We start from the raw sequence: 19,488 nt of genomic DNA, 5'->3' as shown, positions 1-19,488 counted from the left end.
CCAGCCACGCAGTCGACGGAACGGTGGCAGGAGGTCTTCCCCCACGTGGACAACCCAACGCAGACGATGCTGCGTGCCGTTGCACAACATGGAAGCAGATCACGGAGACGCCTTTGCTGCGTTCCACCATCGTCATCCGCAATAATGACCAGGCCGATTGGAACAATGGCAGTTTTGCACGCTTGGCGGGTTTGTACCAGTGTTAACGCCGCGGTACGCAGCGTGTCGTCATAACGCGCTTGGATCGGTTGTCGTGGGCACAGTACCGGAGGGAAGCATCGGAGATAATCCAGCATTTTGCTGATCAGCGAACCGGGTCCCATTTGCCAATCTGTCTCATCGTGTGCAGACGAAACCGTTCCGACAGAATCCTGAGTACCGGTCCTACTGCTGGCTGGAGGACTTCGTGACCGGATGCCGCAGTCTGCCGCGCGATGCCATCCATAAGGCCGATTGCGTCGTTTCATTGGGATTCGTCGTCTGTTTCTCGCATTCGAACTTCAATTACTCGATCGAGTTCAACATTGGCAGCGCGCGATTGCAGCCGGCCCGTGCTGATTTCGACGGCGCTTTGTGGGAAGCGATGAAGGCAGCGCTGCCACTGCCCGGTGCGGAGGAGCTGCGTAAACTAGACCAGCGGATGAAAGTGGGCGGTCGTCATATGGAAAGGCCTGATGGAAACCAGCCTCTGCCAGGGGCAAATGACAGCCGTGCTTTTCCACAGCTTAATAAAGCATTCGTCTGAGATTTCGTGTTGTAGACACTGTGTGCGCTGCAGTCGGCGAATGCGCGTCCCTCGGCGCACTACCGCCGCAAGAAATGGTCCGTGTAGATACAGGCCAAAGAAAGGAAGTCGAATTTTTATTCGTACCTGGACGGTCGATATATTTTCGCACCCATAGCCTTCGAGACAGTGGGCGCGTGGGGGCCATCAGCGGCCTCCATTATCAAGAAAATCGGGAAACGACTAAGCACTCAAACTGGAGAAGCCCGCTCCCTTGAATTTCTCCCACAGCGGTTGTCTATAGAGATACAGCGGGGAAACGCGGCTTCAGTTATAGGGACAATGTTTGAAGTTGAGAAGTTTAATGAACTCTTTCTGTTGTGCTATTGAGGCTTCTTGACTGTTTGGTTAATTTAGACATGTTTATTGATTTTTGCTCTGCAGTCATTTACCAATGAAAAGTAGTCAGTGTATTAATTCACTTTGCTTGATCTTTCATTTTGTATAGCGATCATTGCGGTGTTCTTATTTTTGTTTGTTTCGCTACACGTCCGATTTTCAATGCAGCGTGTACCAAAGGGTTATCGACGCTTGGGGTTTACGAGACATTTTAAATAAGTACATGCGGTGTCAAGCCCATGTGCGCGGCAGTCTTAGCAAATAAATAAAAAATAAATAAATAATGATTTAACACGGTTCGTGTTGTAATTCAGCATTCGTGCAATGGAGACCGGTTCTCTGGGCTATACTGGAGAACAAGAAAGATATTAAAGCGATGCTTTTTAAGCAACGCAAGTCGAACTGCTTCTTCAGCGCTTCGAGGAAGCAATCGGCTGTACACGTTGGAAGAACTGCAAGGTCACGATTCCGCTGTTATTACGATTACCCTCATCGGACCACGGAATTGCACCGCACTTACGCAGGACAGTTTAGCCCAGAGCTCATTCAAATCAACCCTTGAGCCGCTCAAAACGCCCGCCGTAATTTTGTCCACCCAGTTTGTTCTTTACTGTCCCAGTCGTGAACAAGAGTGATGAGCGTAAATTCGTATCCGGATGTTTCTGCTTGACTGAACATTCGTGCGTTTTGGACATGTAAGGAAAGAAGCAGCTCATGTACCGCGACAAAGTCTCTAAGCTAACTTGTCATGTTGCGCGTTCAGAACGATTGCCGCGACCTGATAGTTGACCATCGATGTTGGTCATCCATTTTAAATGACCAACATGTACTCGTTTAGCTTCTAAAATCCAAATTAATCGGTGCTGGTGTTGGTTTTAAGTCACACACGAGGGACACGACAATATTTTTTTAGGTTGCCACAGCTCTATTTTGGTGTTGCTCATTTATATGTACATGTACGTACGTCCAGCGAACGGTGCAGATCTCAGGGCCAACTGGGAGCATTTCATTTTTAGTAGCTCTTTCAAATTTCGTATTATTCCCGGCTAGTTATCAAGCATGTATCCAGCGTGAGCCTGAGAAAGTGGCTCTGATTAACGCTTTAGTGCCAGAAACTCATCCATGGCCCATCACGTTGAGTAAAGGAACTACACTGTCTGAATTAACACCGGTGTATGCTCACCGGTCAGGTTATTCATGGCAAAAAAAGGGCGCAGTGTTATCGAAAACAAACCCGGAATACTAATACAGTAATAATCTGTCCGAGTCCAGGCAGGACATTCGCCGGCTTACGGAATCCAGCTCTTTCGCCATTCCAACTTCATCCTGACATCGTCACTAAGGGGTGCCGGAAAGGTTACTGGTACTGGTAGTATCGGATTTTGTCGCATATCTCGCCTGACACGCCATATTTGTAGTGTCCTGCGCATTCGCATTTCCAGCCCACGAACGATGTCTTCTGCAAAATCCGCCGCACAAATTGCTACACTGCCTCGCAGTTTAAGTCATTCTGATAGGCAACTTACGCCATTACGTCCCAGTGTGGTACGGTCCGGGCTTGTTTCTCCCCCAATTCTACTCCATCCAAGACAAGCTCCAAATCAATCGCTTACCACTTCGCCCCACCCAACGCCACCTACGAATCCAGAATGTCAGCATTTCACTTGTTCAAAATATAATTTCGTATCGGAAATCTACCTCCATTATGCAGTGCGACCCCTATCGCTCCACGCAAAGAATCTCCAATAACATTCTGCACTGCCTTGTCGGTGGTAAAGGCTGATCTGTCGTACTACTGTATGTCTGCCGGAAAGAACTGTCGGTTCCGGGCACATCGTGATGAACAAGGACAACTGGCAGTAGGACATTGCTCCGCACTCAGATTTAACGTGCCACTTTTCGCCGCGAAGACATTTTGCCGCGGCGTACGGACGCTGGGACACTTCAGTCTGGCACATCTTGCTTTGAGACGGTTCACCTTCGTGACATTTCGACGAAAGATGTCTGGTCGTGGAGAATTCGTCTTGGGACTTATAGAATCACGTAATCCAGCGTCAGCTTATAATTTGCGCGCTTGTGAGCGAGCCACCAGGCGGTAATTATGCGGACCATGAATCCACCTCGAACTGTCTTTGTACTGAACAGCAGTAGCAGGCGGCATTAAGAACTAATAAAAATAATTACTGGATTATTCACGCGACTCATGATAGTAATACCGAGCAAGAGAAAGGTTCTACCCAGTTTCTCCCGAGTTACTCAGATAAATTACCGTTCTCTTCCATAAGAGTGGCCAACGCTGTTGTAGCAGTGGCATCAGTCACCGCTATATCCTGCAGTACAGGATGTACACACACATCGAAATGGACGAAATTCCAAAGAAAATATGCCCCAGCATCCATTTCGTTCCTAGTTGGCATCACACATAATAATCGGGCAAATAATTGTCAGATTATCCTTTGATGTCTTGGACATACGAAGGATAAACAAACTCCGCTTTCGAGTTGTCTCGGTAAACATCCGCTCCAGTATGACCCGGTTCACACAGGAAGGCATTTGATGGGAGAAGTAGTTAATGACATTCACTTGCCTGCGTAATCCCTCTTGTGCCCGTTCTTTGAAACTCTCCGAATTGCCTTGAAGCATTCCCAGGACTCTTCATTGCCAAAGGTTCCTCCTCATCCTAATTTCCGTCGAAATGGCAAAGCCGCAATGCTTATATCAGACAGAAAGGTAACATTACGCCATCTTCCTGCTATAAACAGTGTAGCTGTTCTTTGGTATTTATCAGCTGTCGTGTAGTCCGCCGCTCCGATTCTGCAGGGTGATGCTCGGTTACTTGATTACCGATCAGTCGGGATGCACCGATTCTCTGCATTCCGGTTGTCAGAAATCAACGTCCCCGAGGTTCGGCTGGTTTTCCCAACGTTGGCCTTCCTTCACCTCTGACCATCCATCTTCACGTTGTCCGTTATTAGATTGAATTTTGCGTGGAGGTTCTGGATTTCTTTGCACTAATGTAACAATCATGTTTCGATGTGCCATTGACGTGCTAAAACAGATACACATCTCATGGAATTATGTCGCATCAGCACGCACCAGTAAATTAAGAGTGTACTTAACAATGACACGATAATCGGCTTCGTGTTACCATCTTTGTCAAAAATTCTGTTGAGGAAAATATACTTGTAAATTTTCGATTTTTCTGCCACTATAGGACAATGTATGGTGGCGCTGATGGACGGCACTGATGCCCGACTGTATCGATGCGACTTCTGCTGGGATGAGGACAAATGCGAGGCACCACGTATCAGTTCGCAAGTCCATAACGGCACTAGAAGAAAAGTTGCAGGACCATAGCCGCAGATCGCATCGTACATCCATAACATCTGATTTACTATCAATTACCCACTTCCTGAAGCACGTGATGTCTGGCCCACCTGATTTTGCGCGCGGCATCTGCCACCGTAACATCCCAATATTATGGGGCTAACGGTTTCTCGTTGCTACAAGGACTGGTGGTAAGTTCGTCCGTACGCTTGTCATTCCTCCGATTATGTGCTGTTAGAATATGCCTACATGGAAACATATTGCTCCGCATTTTTTCCGAGGCTTTACCTAAACAAGAAAAGACGAAATCTCGACATTGTTATGCGTAACGAACACGGTACACTGCTGTGGTGTCATACATGGATCTTCTGCATTGAGTATGCAGGAAATTAGTGTATACTGTACATGTATATTAAGAGTACAATCTTTTCAGATGCATCATTTTGAATTGTTCTTTACAAGCACAATTAACCGAAATTGTAGCATATCTGTACAATACCTGTTCACATACGAGTATTTCCATTTGGAGAGCCGATAGGATGGAATACAATTAGGCGGATCCTTCTCTAATTACAAGCTGTATAAGCTAACAAGCGTTAAATAGCAAAATAAGAAATCGTTCCTTACATAACCGAAACGGCTCAATGGGGACTTGAGATTTCCTCCATGGATCTCTCCTCGCTGAAAAGAAAAAATGCTAAGTAGAAGGAGCAGTCCCTAACAAAAGTCCTTATTCGTCATCTTAAAAATGTTCCTCACATGGTTATTTCGTCGATCCTATGCGAACTCGGATTCCAGAGAGTATAATATTATTTTTCGAACCAGCACTCGACCTCGCAAGACAATATGCGCGAAACTGTTGTGAGTCTTGTGAGGCTGCAGAGGTACATAAAGTTTGGAAGAATAATTTCTCGACACATGCAAACTCAAATCAGTACAGTGTAAAGTCTGTTTTGTTACGAAGTTTCCATACCTTCAAGCCAGTGCTTATTTAGGAAATGCCGAGCACAAGAAGCAGCAAGTGCCTGTCTGGTACCGTACCGTTTCTTCCCCCGACCGGGCATCACACATGCACGCATCAGTTTCCCTCACAATGTGTGTACACCCAGCAAGACTTTTTCCATGCACCATACTCTGCCGTGCAGCTTGCGCTGCCGGATACGGTATTCTTCGTTCAGTGGTGTGAGACGCGAAAGGCTGTGCTATAAAACTATAGATTTTTTAGAAAAAACATTCGAGTCGGCCGTTGGGAAACTTACACCGATTTCTTATCCTGATATTCTCGAATCTCAAAGTTTTCATATCATTTTTAATACGTACTGTGTCTGAACCGAATAAGGTTTTTAACATTTGTGCAATTATCATTTCACTAATCCCGAGTTGATTGGAGTGAAACGTCGCTGGTGTACGTAAAGTGCACACTTTTGGCGACCCTTGAGGGTCTTCGCATTCCAGGTGCGAAATTTACTTCGTCAGTACATATTTCCATAGCGTAGTTTGCAGTTGCCCGATGCGTTACGTTCCATGCCCAGCGAAGGCACTGAGCGAAACTCTGCGGACAGCAGCTTTAAGCTATACGAGTGCTCGTATACATCCATTTCGCGATGCGCTTTAAATTATCTGACCGAGCGCGGACGTTTACAATCATGTTTAATATCAACAGATAACGATTCATACCGCGACGACTGAACGGTAAGTACTTTAAAGGATGGAGTACAGCTGTTCGGTTTATCCGTAAAGCAACAGTCTCTGAACAGATCAGGGAGTTCCATTGAAGAGCTTATGTGGGCACAGGTCCGTTCGGTAAATTCAGAAAAAATACCGGCTATACCTGCCTCCGCTTGAAGTAGAACAACATTTACTACGCAAGCGTAATTCATATGCCGATAAACGTCTCATCTTGTGCCGGTAACACACTGTCCCGCGCGCCGCATCCTTGTTTACAAGCAGCTAGCAAATCGCACTGGCTCGTACAGATAGAAGTAGACACGGTAGAGAAGGAAGATGTGCACTTCGCCTTTCATTTAGCGGAACGAAAATGATGTTATGGTTTTTGTTAATTGATATTCTTGTATTACATTGTCCAATACGAACCTCAATAAAATAACATCACTAAAAAAAAGAAGTAGCTGTTATATTGTACGTAGTTATTAGAGACTGCGGTCATCACCGGCCAGATTCCGAGTCTTTGTTATTCAGATTCAGAGTTTTAGTATTCAGATTTAAAGCTCCTGGAATCAGAATTTTAGTATTGAGAATCTGTTATTTCGCGAGTCATGCTGTTAGCTGTTGCTGACTAATACTCTTGCATGTATAATAAAACTAACATCCCCTATAAGTTATTTCTGCCAGCGATATTTGCTTAAATTTATCTCTGTCCGAGTTATTTGGGCAGAGAAATAGCGTTCCGAAAGAAAACCATGTTATTTCAGCCAGTTTTGTTATCAATAGTACAACGAAACAAATAAATCTCCGCAATAGCTGAAAAGACGTAACAGCTTAAATGACGTAACAGCCTTGACAGTGGAAGCGGAAGTCGACTCTACAACCGGAATGCTACTACCGGCCGCCGGTTACGTTAGTTGTTAATGTCTCTAGCCACGCTCTGAATTTGTAGAAAAATTCGATGCAGTTCTTGTCTGTCGCTGGCATCTGAAGATTTTGATAGCTTTCTGCATAAAATGTTTTCTGACTTCGTAAATAAAAACCTCTGGCTCCAGTTGCAGACTGGCGCGTGTCACCTTTAACTGGCAATTTAAGTCACCCGCTTCGGCATTTCAGCGGTGAGATGCGGATGAATATCGGAGGACGACAACGGTGTGTCTCTTTAGCGTGTGTTTCTTGCCGTTTTCGTGTCTGCCCTAAAAGCCATCCTTACAGATTGAGCAGCATCAACCCAACTAAGGAGACTCTGTTGCATTTCTTTCTCTCTTCCGAAGGCAGAACGCTGGCATTCCAAAGAGCGTTTGAAATGCCAGAAGCGATAAGAACTCCAGAAGATGAGTGAGGGCTGCAGAATCGATAAGAACGAATAAGAACTTTAGAAGCGATTAAAAATCTAATTAGATTTCAAGTCGCTTTCGGAGTTCTAATTTTTCTTGTAATGAATTGTATTTCGCCAGAGCGGGGGACAAACGGGGATTATAAACGCCCGATGCCGAGCTTAATAACATCGAGTTAGACGATCCGCTTCCCGCGGAATAGTATTCTGATCCATTCCCGGATAATGCATGGATTATGGTGGATTATAACAACAATTAAGCACGGCATGGAATATCATCCGAATATGTACTTTATTGTAGTTATCGTTTTCTATTTACGATTTATTACTGATAGATCCTTGCGAATCAATTCCTCTACGTCAAATTACCCGTAAGTCCGTTACCGATATTCTGTTGCCTTTTGCAGCAGTCGCGCTCGCTGGTTGTTCAGAATAGATAAGAATTATATTATCATAAACTAATGCTTCGATATTTTTCATTATAGTGCTACATGGTGTTAACTGTTACTCTATAGTATTACCGAAATATTGCAGCGGGGGACATGGTGCGTGATGCCAGCTGGCTGGGATTCATTCAGGATATTAACGATGACACGTGTTGGTCAACAACAACGCCTGTGCCCTCTACGTCCACGCTTCGCACCTGTGCTTGCTACAGTTCTTGTCCCGAGCGACGTGTCCGTGTTCGCGTCTTCCCGCCATCATATCATCCTATGCGTTACGGCGCCAGTTCCGCGTGCACCCAGTCACGATGTCAAATGCTTTTGGGGAACGCGGAATGAGCATTCACCTCCATAAACTTGCTGAGAAAGGACCACGCCTATTACTGCAGTTCCTTTCCCTGTCTGGTGTCTGCAAGACATCCTGCATGGCTCGGAAGCCTAACAGATGTTAGGCCGGGTAATACAGCAGGAGAAATTAATTTATAGAATGCTTACGGGCTACGGGTTATGGAAGAATTAGGATTTTCACTAATCGTATAAAAATAGGATTTTTAGCATTAGGATTGTATTAGGATATTTTCTAAACCGGACGAGCAAAATTAACGACGGACGTTCTTGCGGTCCTGGGATGTTTGGGCCGTTTAAGAGACAAAACGCCTGCCGGACGTCAAAGACGCCCGAGTGGTTTGGATGGCTTTAAACATCTCAGTCTGTAGCGGCCTGACAACAGCCAGTTAGTGTGTTTGTGTCATTGCTGATAGTCTGATATTAGTCTGCATTTCAGCAGCTCCCTGGCTGCTAATAAACTATGCGCCAGGTCGTGACAATGGCGTGAAGAATCTGTAGTAAACTTATGCTGTAATATTGCCATGGATTACGTGTGAGAGTGGTGTGGTGGTATTCCGAGAGTGTAGAGCTATGGCGATGCGTACAAATCGTGGAGGCATGTAGGCGTATTTGCCAATGTGGCGCGCGAAGCACACCGATAAGCCGGAACGGCAAATATCTGTCTGCTTACCCCGAGATATTTTGGACATATGAAGGTTAAACAAACTCCGATCGCTAGTTGTCTCTGTATACATCCGCTCCAGCACCACCGGCTTTAAGCGGGAAGGCACTGCCATAATCCCAGAAAAGCCTGCCATGATGGGAGAGGTACAGTTCATTTCTTAATTTTTGGTTCCAAAGTGGAAAACAAGGGGTTAAGCAAGGCTTATAAAATGCAGTACAGAGACTGAAAAAGCTTCGGCCCACTAAAAAGCAGTGTGCAGCGCCAGCAGCGGTATTTCAGCAATCACAGCATACAGCCACATTCACTACAGTAAGTTTTAACCAAAAATTAGAACGGGAATGGCTGTGCTTACCCCCTTTCACCCCTTCTTGGCGATTCGCACCCACTTTTTTAAAGTACAGTAGCTTTACAATACCATTGGCTATTGTCATCGCCTTTTTACATCTCCTTTCGGCTATTCTCATCTTCTAGTTATGTTATGTAGAATTACATACTTTAGGTTGCTACGGTAACCTTTTTTTAGGAACGGGAGTATAGTGACATTTGTAAACATATTTTTTTTAGAAAATGGAGTATGGTGATATCCGTTCAACATGCATCCATGAATTTTAGAAGCCGGTAAAGATAACGCCGGTAATATTTGCCGATAGTTACTAAGCAGACAAGCAGAAAAGTCCATGGCACAATGATCAATCCCAATTGGATAGCTGCGAGCCTTCAAGGAGTGCCAGAAGAGTACCAATCGGTCACAATGTCCTTTACCAGTAAACAACTCAATTCAATACATAGGTGCGAAACTGCGAATAGCCAAAAGTGGTGTGCAAAGGCGGTGGCAATAGCTAAAAGGTGTTCTCAAAAGGTAGGGCGAACAGCCTAAAGGTGGTGCGGGGTGGTGCGAATAGCCAAACAAGTAGAAAACGGACTGTAGTGAGTGGTAATCGCTTGTCTGCGTATAAAGCTGTTTTGCGCCAGTTTTTTGAAAAGCTATATCCTCGAACTATTCCCCAGACTCCACATTGCCAAACGACTCCTCGCAGCCTCCTCCTCATCCACATTTTCGTCGAAAACGCAAAAGTACATTGATTATGGGAGTCAGAAAGGTAAACTTACGTCATCTGCCTTCTATAAACAGTGCAGCTTTTCTTCTGTCCTTATACAATTTTGACTCTGCCGCCGCTCCAGTTCTGCAGTGTGTGCTCGGGAAGTTGATTGTCGATCAGTCAGGGGTGTAAAGAGTGCATCTCGACTTACCAAACAACACTGTCCCCCGACGTTCGGCTGAATATCCTCAAATGAGGAAAGGTCAAAACTGAAAGATTCCCAGCATGCAAGCGGGGATTCATTCTGCCTTGACCTTCCAGAATTTGTTCAAGTTGTCCCTTGTTGAACTGGATTCGGCGTAGCGCTTCCGGCCCTAAATGCGACATATCCCATGCGCTATTGATATGCGATGGCACATTACCAGTTCATGAAATTATGTCACATCCGCACGAATCAATGAATATAAAGTATTCTGAACATCCTTACCGGCACGATAACCGGCTTAGTGTTGCCATCTTTGATCAGTAATTTTTTTCACGAAACCGAGCTTGTACGTTTGCGATTTTCCTGCCACTAAGACAATGCTCGGCGCCACTCATCCTCCAAATTTTCCGCCATACACATGCATCCGCTAGCTGCAAAGAAATTTCTGGCTTTTCATTTTTTTGTTAAATTTTTAAACTGGACCTCAGAAGTCACGAAGAAGCTGGTAACAGCCAAACCCGGTCATAATCAAATTTTTTCCACCCACAGCCGTTCGAAACAGTGGTTTCTCCAGTGAATTTGCTCAAAAAGTTGTCGCACCGTAATCAGCAACAACTGATTTGACAGAATCTCCACTTCTTCCCGCATTTTACGAATAATCCTCGCATCTTCGCTGATGACTGCCCGAGGGAAGCAAAGATACCTTCTAGGCGCTTCACCCTGCTGACTCAGCAAGGGGAAACGCCGAGAAGGTGTCTTTGCTTTCATCGTCAGCGGCACTTGGTGCGGCAATCATCACCATTCTGCTGTTTCCACATTGTTTATCCTAATGAGTGAGAACAAACTCTCAATTCAAAGCTGCAGCCTTAAACTGTAGTTTATGTTACTCATTAAACCCACTATAGTACAAAACATATTATGGCAAGCCGTATGTATCACCGAAGCGCACGGCTTGACGAGCCGGGCAGAAATGCGTTGGCGAAGTACAAAATCCAGAGGTGGAGGATGGGTGAAGCACATACCGCTCGCACAATTACAGAATCAAAACAGGTGCAGCTGCACGGTGTGCTGGGTTAGACCAAGTGCCGGAGAATCGTGGCGGGGATCCCGAGAAATTGCCGCTTTAGCCTGCAGAATACAACACCACAATTATTGGCAGCTGCTGCAGTAGTAAATGATTCTACCTACATATTCAACATAATGCCCGAGTGCTGTCGCCCTTTACGAAATACGTTTCCTATCACTGCGTCTTCTACCAACAGCAAATATAAGTGCATATTCGTCCGAGCTACCAACGCGTACGGGAGGTTGGCATGGTTAGGACGGAAAGAGTTTGATTATTGAAGACATTTTAGCTATATGCTGGAGCTGAACACGTGGCCTTGACATTCCCGTTTTTTCCATCATCGGGTTCTGGGATAAGGAGAACCCATGAAAAAGCAATTACGGCCGTTTTCTAATACTGTAAAGACTTTTGCACTGTAAAGACTTTTCTAATACTTTTGCAGTTCTTACATGAAATACAGTTCTCTCCCGTAGTGCGGATCGATGCGCAACTGCTGCCAATATGGATCACCCATTAGGGCGTTCATCTGGTCTGGTCTAGAGTGTCTAAGGTTTCCCGCGTTAGTGGATTTCAAGTCTGCTCATTTGACGATGGGGCAAAGAAAATGCAGCACTTCCATGGTCCAGCATTGCCCAATAATTCACCTAACTGAATATCGACTCCACGGACGATGCGGGTTGTTATGCAGCATCACTTCCCATTCAGAATTGTCTAGTGGAGCGATTCCATGTCGTTCCATAAGAAACCAACACCATTTGCTCTGCCAGTCACCCGAAATCAACGATTCACGAACAACGGGGGGTCGTTGTATGTCGAGCAGAGCATTACATCTGCACTGCGCTGAGATTAACCATCTTGATTGCACCCCGACTCTGATCGCAGGATTCAGCCATCACGGGCACAGCGTATTCCGTAAAAAAGCCCAACTTCCAAGGAATGATTATCATAAGAAGTGTACGGTTTTGCACAAATGCATCGCGTAAACGGTAAAATACATGCAATAGAGACCTTGCGCCACAGATACGCTGAACGAATGAGCAATCGAGTTTGCGGTTCGCCGTTACCGCTCGCCGTCAGCGATTGTATCGATTAACTTCCGTTTCAATGATGTCTTGACGGTATAACGTTCCTTAAATAACAAAACATACCTTTGGGACTGTCAACTTGAGCCCACATTAAGTTACAGAGCAGCTAGAACTCTAAGAGAAAATCCCCCAGACGATTATTAAATTCCGGCATAAATCTTTTGGAAGTCACAAAAGAACCAAAATTAAGCGAAAAACTCGCTGATTTGATTATAAAGAGAAAGTATTCAAAACAGCTAAGGAACCCAAAGCGCGGTGGTGGCGAAACTTCTGGCTTGCTAAAACATGAAAAATGTAAATATAAACTGTAAATATGAAGCTATAATCTATACTCAATGATCAACCGGAAACGGAAATCAGTTCGGGGGCAGAACTATGGCGAGCGGCTGGGGTAAAAAGGCAGTTACTTTCATTTTGATCGCTCTGTTCGAGACTTCACTTTCTTCACTTCCCTTTCTTGATTTCTTCACTTTTTTCGCTTTCTTCACTTTCTTCACTTACTTCACTAAGTTCACTTACTTCACTTTCTTCACTTTCTTCACTTTCTTCACTTACTTCACTTACTTCACTTACTTCACTTACTTCACTTACTTCGCTTATTTCGCTTTTTTCATTAGAGATAACGATCCGTACTTACCCAGCCGTATGTTTTGCATACTTTTATGATAATAGTGGGTTAGCGTTTTGCAAATTTCATCTATACACGAAATCTATACATACAAACACGTGTACCTTATTTAATAAAAAAATAAAAAGAAAAATAATAAAAAGAATGTTAAATAAGGTATACGGGGATGGAAATGGGTTCCTATCAGAGGTTGCCCATCTCCATTTTTATATGGGAATGGATCCCATTTTTCCCCATTGGAATCCTTTATATTACTGTAAAATGTCAGGCCGCTTTGCGAATTTTTTCTTGAAAATATGTACCTACCTACATATATATATACATGCCGGCATCAAAACTCTGCACTGCTTGCTGAGACATACCGGTAATCGTGTTCAGCCGTCAATAGTTTATAAATTCTGGACAGTGGAAAACAAGTAATATCGTAATTTATTAATCATCTCTTCTGAATGAACTTCTTTTGAGCACTAACGTTTTCCCCAAACAGACCAATGCATTTGGCAATCACTGAATCACATTCCTTGGAAGATGCCCTTTACTAGTTAGTTTTAACATACAGGTCTATGCGAGGTTGCTCTTGTTTTGAGGTCATCACGGTGTAAGGAATATAAATTTGCAAAATTTTCAGAATTTTAAGATGTTATGGTTATGTTCTTGCAGATGTATACTGCTGCAACTCACTCACTGCATTTTTTAGCTGTTTTTCTTTCTTACGTATTGCTGTACGGCGCTACCCCCTTCCACTGACCGTGAGCACCCGCTTAACTCGATACTGGCACATCAAAAGACAACTACATATTATAGTATTTCTATATCCGCAAGAAAAAGTTCCTACACTGGAAAAGTAAGAAAAACAAAAACAGAACGACATATTTTATGATTTATTTCAAAAGTGCCCGAACTTGCCGAAGCAGGCCTTTATATCCTTGAAGTACCGGTACCTGCTGTACTTTACCTGTTGAAAATACGAGTAATATCTATATGCTCTCCGTTCGCAAAACCAGTTATTATCATAAAAGTATGCAAAACATACGGCTGGGTAAGTACGGATCGTTATAATTTTCTAATGAAAAAAGCGAAATAAGTGAAGTAAGTGAAGTAGTGAAGAAAGCGAAGAAAGTGAAGAAAGTGAAGAAAGTGAAGTAAGTGAAGTAAGTGAAGTAAGTGAAGTAAGTGAAAATCGTATGAAAATCGTATATCCCCCTAAATCGTATAGAAATTACATCATGTAATTTCTCTAGACAACATCGTCTAGAGTAACCTTTTTGTGTTTTTCGATTTTTCTTGGGAATTTTTGTGGATAAATAGTGAGCCCTGCCATTTCTGGTTCGAACCAGATTGGCAGGGACAAGTAAAAGTTGTTCAGAGGAACTACAGGTACACTCTCCAGTGTACGAACTGCCCTCGGTTCTCGCAGCATCTTTTCGTGACTGTATTCCTCTCATTATTCCTTACTTAACTTCATACTGCTCGAGTCATACGTCGGAACGCATTCTTGTCTGTCTAATGGAGTCGTCAGGACGCTGGAGCCTTTGCTGCGGGAGCGACCGCATGCGCCGTGAGGGGGGACATTCTGGGGCGTCTGAATGTTGTGCTTCGAGTGATCTGGGGGCTTGCCCTTATAACGCTTCGCGTTTGGCCCTTTTAACCAGTGATCTCATCAGCGCGGCATCCGGTCAACCCCTAAATCCTGCTTTTATGGTAAATGCGGCCGAAGAACGTAGATCTGTGCTGTGGAGCCTTGTTGACTTCTGCAACTCTCACTGCGCGTTGGATCGTTTCATTTCGTTGTTCATGTCGTTGGGGTATCGTGGAACGAACGTGGATCTTCCAGGCTCTGGAGACGGATGGAGGAAGCGCGGATGTTTGCGGTCGGATTTTTTTGTTGTTACGCCCGAAGCAATCTGGGGGCTTGCCCTTACAACGCTCTGCGTTTGGCCCTTAACCAGCGAGCTCGTTGGTGTGGCACCTGTGGATTCTGGCTGCTTGTTTCCGTAGTTTTTTCTGTCGGTCTCTGTGTTTGCTAGGTTCGCGACTGTCGTAAAATCATCTTAATTGTCAGTTGTTTTCGCCTATGTTGGTTTGAACATTTTCATGTATTAAAGTAAGTGAAGAAAGTGAAGAAAGTGAAGAAATCAAGAAAGGAAAGTGAAGTCTCGAACAGAACGATCAAAATGAAAGTAACTGCCTTTTTACCCCAGCCGCTCGCCATACAGAACACCACTACCAGCCGGTGGTTACGTGATGGCTGTCAGCAGTTATTGCATATTTTGGCAGTTTACGATGTTGGATTTATCAGTGGAGATGGGATAGCGTCTGATCTATCTACTGTTGCCGTGCTCATTATTATGTTTTTCCGTCGTTTTGTCGGTTTTTATAAATTTATGTATGCATTTGTATCTGCTGATGTGTGTTGGCTTCCGAATGAAAAACCATTTGTAATGCTGAATCCACTATCCAGAAACCACGTTAGGATATTCGAATTTTTGATCACTCTGGGGTATTTTCTAAGATTTAAATGAGTTCTCCTGTAATTTTAATCTGCAGAGAAAGAGATGCTTAATACATTACTCCATTGCATTTCAAAATGCTCTTCAAAGAGTCTACAGAACGCTCCACGCTCAAAGCCGTCTAAGCCTAATTGCAAAATATTTGTATTCAGGAGTGAGGAGGAATATTTGTTATAAGGAGTGAGCAACGTTTGTCAGTGTATACGTTCCTGCTCGTGAACATAGACGATCTGCTACTTTTGCCCGCATTGGTACGTTAAAAGACATGGCGAAAACAATTCTGGAACCTGAGATTTGAGGTTCGAATGTGTTTGTAAGGGAGTGAGTAAATGAGTTGTGGTGTTCGATACGCTGCTGTAATTTTTTTTTAAAACTTGATCTGAAATGTTGTGTATTCTGGAGAAACGTTGTTGTTGTTAGCGTATGTTGCCTCGAATTAATGCTCTTCAAAGAGTCTTGCCCTAAACTTGCGCGTACGTTAAACTGTTAAATCGTACAGAAAATTTTCTTAACTTTGGTATTTCATGATTTTCATCTAACGACGATGACCAATTTTCAAAGCCAAAACCCGAAGCCGCTGCCTCCGTCCAGCTGGAAGATCATTTTATGTTGCGGTAGAGTATCTTAAAAGCGAATTCCTTCAAGGGCGAGAATTAAATCCATTTAAGCGGGCCCGTGCTCCAGCTCGGACTTGGACTCAGACCACACTTGGACTTCCTAACCCGGACTTCTAAACTTTAATTTGAACTCTTCAACTTGGGCTTTTCTTAGGTATCTCTAGGGTTCTTAGGTTTCTTCGTTATCTCAGAGTTCTTTGGTTTCTTAGAATTCTTAGGTTTCTTTGGTTTCTTGGGTTTTTCAGGTTTCTTAGGCTTGCTAGTTTTTTCTAAGGCGAAGTCCAAGTAAGAAGTCCAAGTTAGAAGTCCAAGTTTCGAAGTCCAAGGTTAGAAGTCCAATTTAGAAGCACAAGTTCACAAGTCCAAGTCCAAGTGTGGTCCAAGTCCAAGTTGTAGTAATCCAAGTCAGAGCTTGAGCGCAGGTCGTTGAAAACGATAGAAAACGAAAGAAAACGATTAGCGTTAGAAAACGATTTATGTAAAAAGAAGGTAAAAATCTTTTGATGCGAGCGAACAGACAAGAAGTACTTCGATGAATTTCTCTACAAGTGGCTAAAGACATAAATAATGTAACCGCCGGCCGCTGGTCGCATTCTATTCTAAGAGTCGACTTCCGCTTCCGCTGAGTTTATTTTTTGTATGACTTTTAACGACGAATCGCTAATTTTTTAAGCGATCACCAGAAGCCGCTGCCTGCTGTTGCAGAACTTTATAAGCGAATTCCACGGAAGTCCTAGGGAAATAAATCGGTCGCGTCTCGTCCTAATTTGCAGCCCAGTACAAAACGTGTAGCTAGCTAGTGTAGCTCGGATCGGGTACTCGTACCTGCCACTTTTTCTCTGTTTCCAGTAAATTTTCTGCGATTATGGGCAAAAAACTTAGAAACCCAGTCTATTATCATGTTTCCATCGCTAATAGGCCAAATTTACGGTGGAAATTTTTTGGGTCTCCAAACCGTTTGGTCGGTTTAGCGACCCTGACGTCCGACGGACGTTTTGGTCGCTTTCAATCACGCCGCACCATTGTGTAGCTATCGTTTAGCTAAAATCCTCGCTTCGTTTAGTCAAACTTGTGCAAACACAGCCGTTAATCGTTTTCAAATCATCCCCGTTTTCCCAAACCCACTTTTTACTGCCAGGGGTCTCTTTAACGTGACTACTTTTTCGAAATCTGTTTGACAGGGTTTTCTCACCCAATTTTTGCTGAACGTACAGGTACTTCATTTTTTTGCTGCAGTTTGCTGCTGAACGGAATGGATTTGCGGCAAGTGATTTCGCCATTTCGACCGGTTTTGATTGGCCGTGAGTCGCAGTGCATTAGCTACCGGAATACTCTAGTCGTGTGGATGGAGAAGGATGACTACTGGCTCGGATACTTCCCTAGGACATTAACAGTGCCGATGGCACCGTGTAGGTTAACTTTGAGGCCTCCGCAGCGCCGACGCGCCTCATCCCTGCGCCGCGGGACCTACACGCGCAAGCCCAAACCATGCGGTATGTTGGGTAAAGCTCATTCGTAATTATTATGGCGTTTGCAATTTGTACATACACACGAAATCTATGCATACAAACCAGTGGCGTATAAAGTGCGTATAGCGTAGCCGGCAAAACTGTCGACATGTTAACGGTTAACGCGTTAAGGTGTACATCGGACGAAATAAGAAAATCGCTGTCGAGTGCTTGAGAGAGAAGAACTTCTTGTAAATGAATTAGTACCATCTTGCTTGACCAGCTAGTGCTCTGGAATATCTGGATTTGGATAGTGTTCTTTGGAATGTCTTCGTAGCGCGGATGTTGTTACAGTATTAGCATTGTTGAGTTTTATATATAAAGGTCACCGTTAGCAGAACGACTGGGTCAGCGTGCATGTCTGTAATTACTAAGTAGTAAAGGTCATTCACTACCTTAAACCATCAGTAGCTATTAAGCATCTGACAAATGCGTTTTGCAGAGCATATGCACTAGCTGTGGCGAGTAATACTGGCCGATCCGCGTACCACACGCCACATCAGTGTCCCGATGGAAAATCCGTCAAGATTACGATGTCGCGAACATCTGAACTGCTCCCGTATAGCGATGGCGCTTAACCGGACCATCACTGCCGCTACGCAGAGCGTCACCATCACAGCATCGGCGGGTGACTGGGGACGCGGAGCGGTTTAACATGCACATCGCGCGCTGCATGCTGGACTTATTGGGGCCATGGCACTGCAACTGTCCGTCATGCAGATCAAATCCTTCTGCCTGAAATACAGGGCACCACAAATACTGACTGACTTCCGGCCACACTGTCAGCGCCTCATTGTCGATGCGCCGGAAAATGGGCGGATCGCTCTTTGACAGGATGCGGTCGGATGTGCATGACTGGCACATCCGATGACGATGTTCAGACCTTGTTCAGACGATCTGCAATTACCGGAAGGCGAACATGGACTTCATCAACTCTGATCCTCCCGATGGCGGTGCGCACGAACGGGACGCGATTTGCGCACGGTGGATCTGGCCCACGACAGCAAACTGGTGTTGTGGGGGATCAACGACCTGTTCAACATCTGAATTCTGTGGATCCCTAATAAATGTATAAACAGGAAGTGTATATACGAGACTACCAAAAGGTCTGTACGTTCAGCATTAAGTAAACTTATTCCTAATTATATCGTTATGTATTGATTGGTTAAAGCGCTGTAATGTGTGTATCTAAATTAAAAGTGCCACGGTACATGGTACCGAATTCCTGTACATGCATGAAAACTTTCGCTTTCCAGCATTCCCAGACACTTGTTGTTTTGCTTTTGCTGTTTGCAATTATGTAACGTAGGTGGCTGTATGCCGATCATAATCCTAATCCTTGTTGCGGTAACGGAATCGGATGCTGATCGTCACGCGCATCCATCCGAAAAGCATTTATGCACGCCAAGATTTCTTCGGTCTGTGTATAAGAAATCGCAGCGACTTCTCGCTATTTTCTGGCATAAAATAGTGAAAACTGGAAGTCAGTGATGGAAATCCCTGGGGCTCTAAACTAAGAAAGCGGCGCTCCCAAAAGAGCAAGATGCGCAGTAACTGCTAACCTGTAACGCGGTTTCTTTCCACTACACTAATTACTCTTTTGACTGGCTTGTGCTGACTGCGGAGAGAATCACCAGACGTCGGCTTCTAGCACTCTTGACGACCACGTAACCGCCGGCCGATAGCGGCCTTCTGTCAGCTGAGTCGACTTCCGCTTCCGGTGAGCAGGTAAAGCTTTTCCTATACTGCACACTTTCTAGGTTTTGACAAGCCGATTTGTGGCGGCTTTTCGACCGTTATCGTACTCTAAAACATCTCTAGAATATTCGATATGCTATCGATATACAATCATGTAATCGAGGGCAAATTCAGCATCACCGCTTTTTTTAACGTGTAACGTGCTACAGAATTTTGTCTGCGAAC

At 44.4% G+C, this 19,488-nt stretch overlaps 1 protein-coding gene and 2 long non-coding RNA genes across 9 annotated transcripts; 2 read left to right on the top strand and 1 right to left on the bottom strand.

Annotated features, from left to right (window-relative positions):
- Positions 1-2,096: 2,096 nt before the first annotated feature.
- Positions 2,097-5,440, bottom strand: LOC129589473 (uncharacterized). 6 transcript variants are annotated; one of them, XR_008690603.1, is made up of 9 exons: positions 5,210-5,440; positions 5,078-5,131; positions 4,950-5,011; positions 4,561-4,738; positions 4,244-4,454; positions 3,393-4,172; positions 2,822-3,290; positions 2,650-2,759; positions 2,097-2,582 (listed from the first exon to the last, which is right to left on the bottom strand). It is a non-coding gene; the product is annotated as an uncharacterized LOC129589473 (long non-coding RNA). The 6 variants fall into 6 exon arrangements; XR_008690604.1 differs by having other exon boundaries at positions 4,307-4,454; XR_008690602.1 differs by having other exon boundaries at positions 3,393-4,454; positions 4,950-5,016.
- Positions 5,441-5,712: 272 nt separating this feature from the next.
- On the top strand, positions 5,713-8,683 carry LOC129589526 (uncharacterized). 2 transcript variants are annotated; one of them, XR_008690613.1, is made up of 5 exons: positions 5,713-5,905; positions 7,171-7,267; positions 7,331-7,453; positions 7,573-7,822; positions 7,986-8,683. It is a non-coding gene; the product is annotated as an uncharacterized LOC129589526 (long non-coding RNA). The 2 variants fall into 2 exon arrangements; XR_008690612.1 differs by lacking the exon at positions 5,713-5,905 and having other exon boundaries at positions 7,110-7,267.
- Positions 8,684-14,127: 5,444 nt separating this feature from the next.
- LOC129589466 (uncharacterized) lies at positions 14,128-19,084 on the top strand. The gene is made up of 3 exons (XM_055484244.1): positions 14,128-15,430; positions 17,294-17,550; positions 18,008-19,084. Exons 1-3 carry the CDS (start codon positions 15,105-15,107, stop codon positions 18,019-18,021), a joined length of 597 nt encoding a protein of 198 aa, XP_055340219.1. The 5' UTR covers positions 14,128-15,104; the 3' UTR covers positions 18,022-19,084.
- Positions 19,085-19,488: the final 404 nt, after the last annotated feature.

Source organism: Paramacrobiotus metropolitanus, unplaced genomic scaffold (genome assembly GCF_019649055.1).
Source record: "Paramacrobiotus metropolitanus isolate TYO unplaced genomic scaffold, Prichtersi_v1.0 Parri_scaffold0000035, whole genome shotgun sequence".
NCBI lineage: Eukaryota > Metazoa > Tardigrada > Eutardigrada > Parachela > Macrobiotidae > Paramacrobiotus > Paramacrobiotus metropolitanus.
The sequence above is the reverse complement of the archived record's forward strand: the minus strand, read 5'-3'. Positions and strand labels throughout refer to the sequence as shown.

Bases quoted from the DNA above. Each gene is read 5' to 3' on its own strand.
- LOC129589466 (XM_055484244.1), top strand. From the start codon at position 15,105: ATGAAAGTAACTGCCTTTTTACCCCAGCCGCTCGCCATACAGAACACC. The intron at 15,431-17,293 runs GTATTTTCTAAG...TTTTTGCTGCAG, and splicing joins GAATTTTTGATCACTCTGGG to TTTGCTGCTGAACGGAATGG.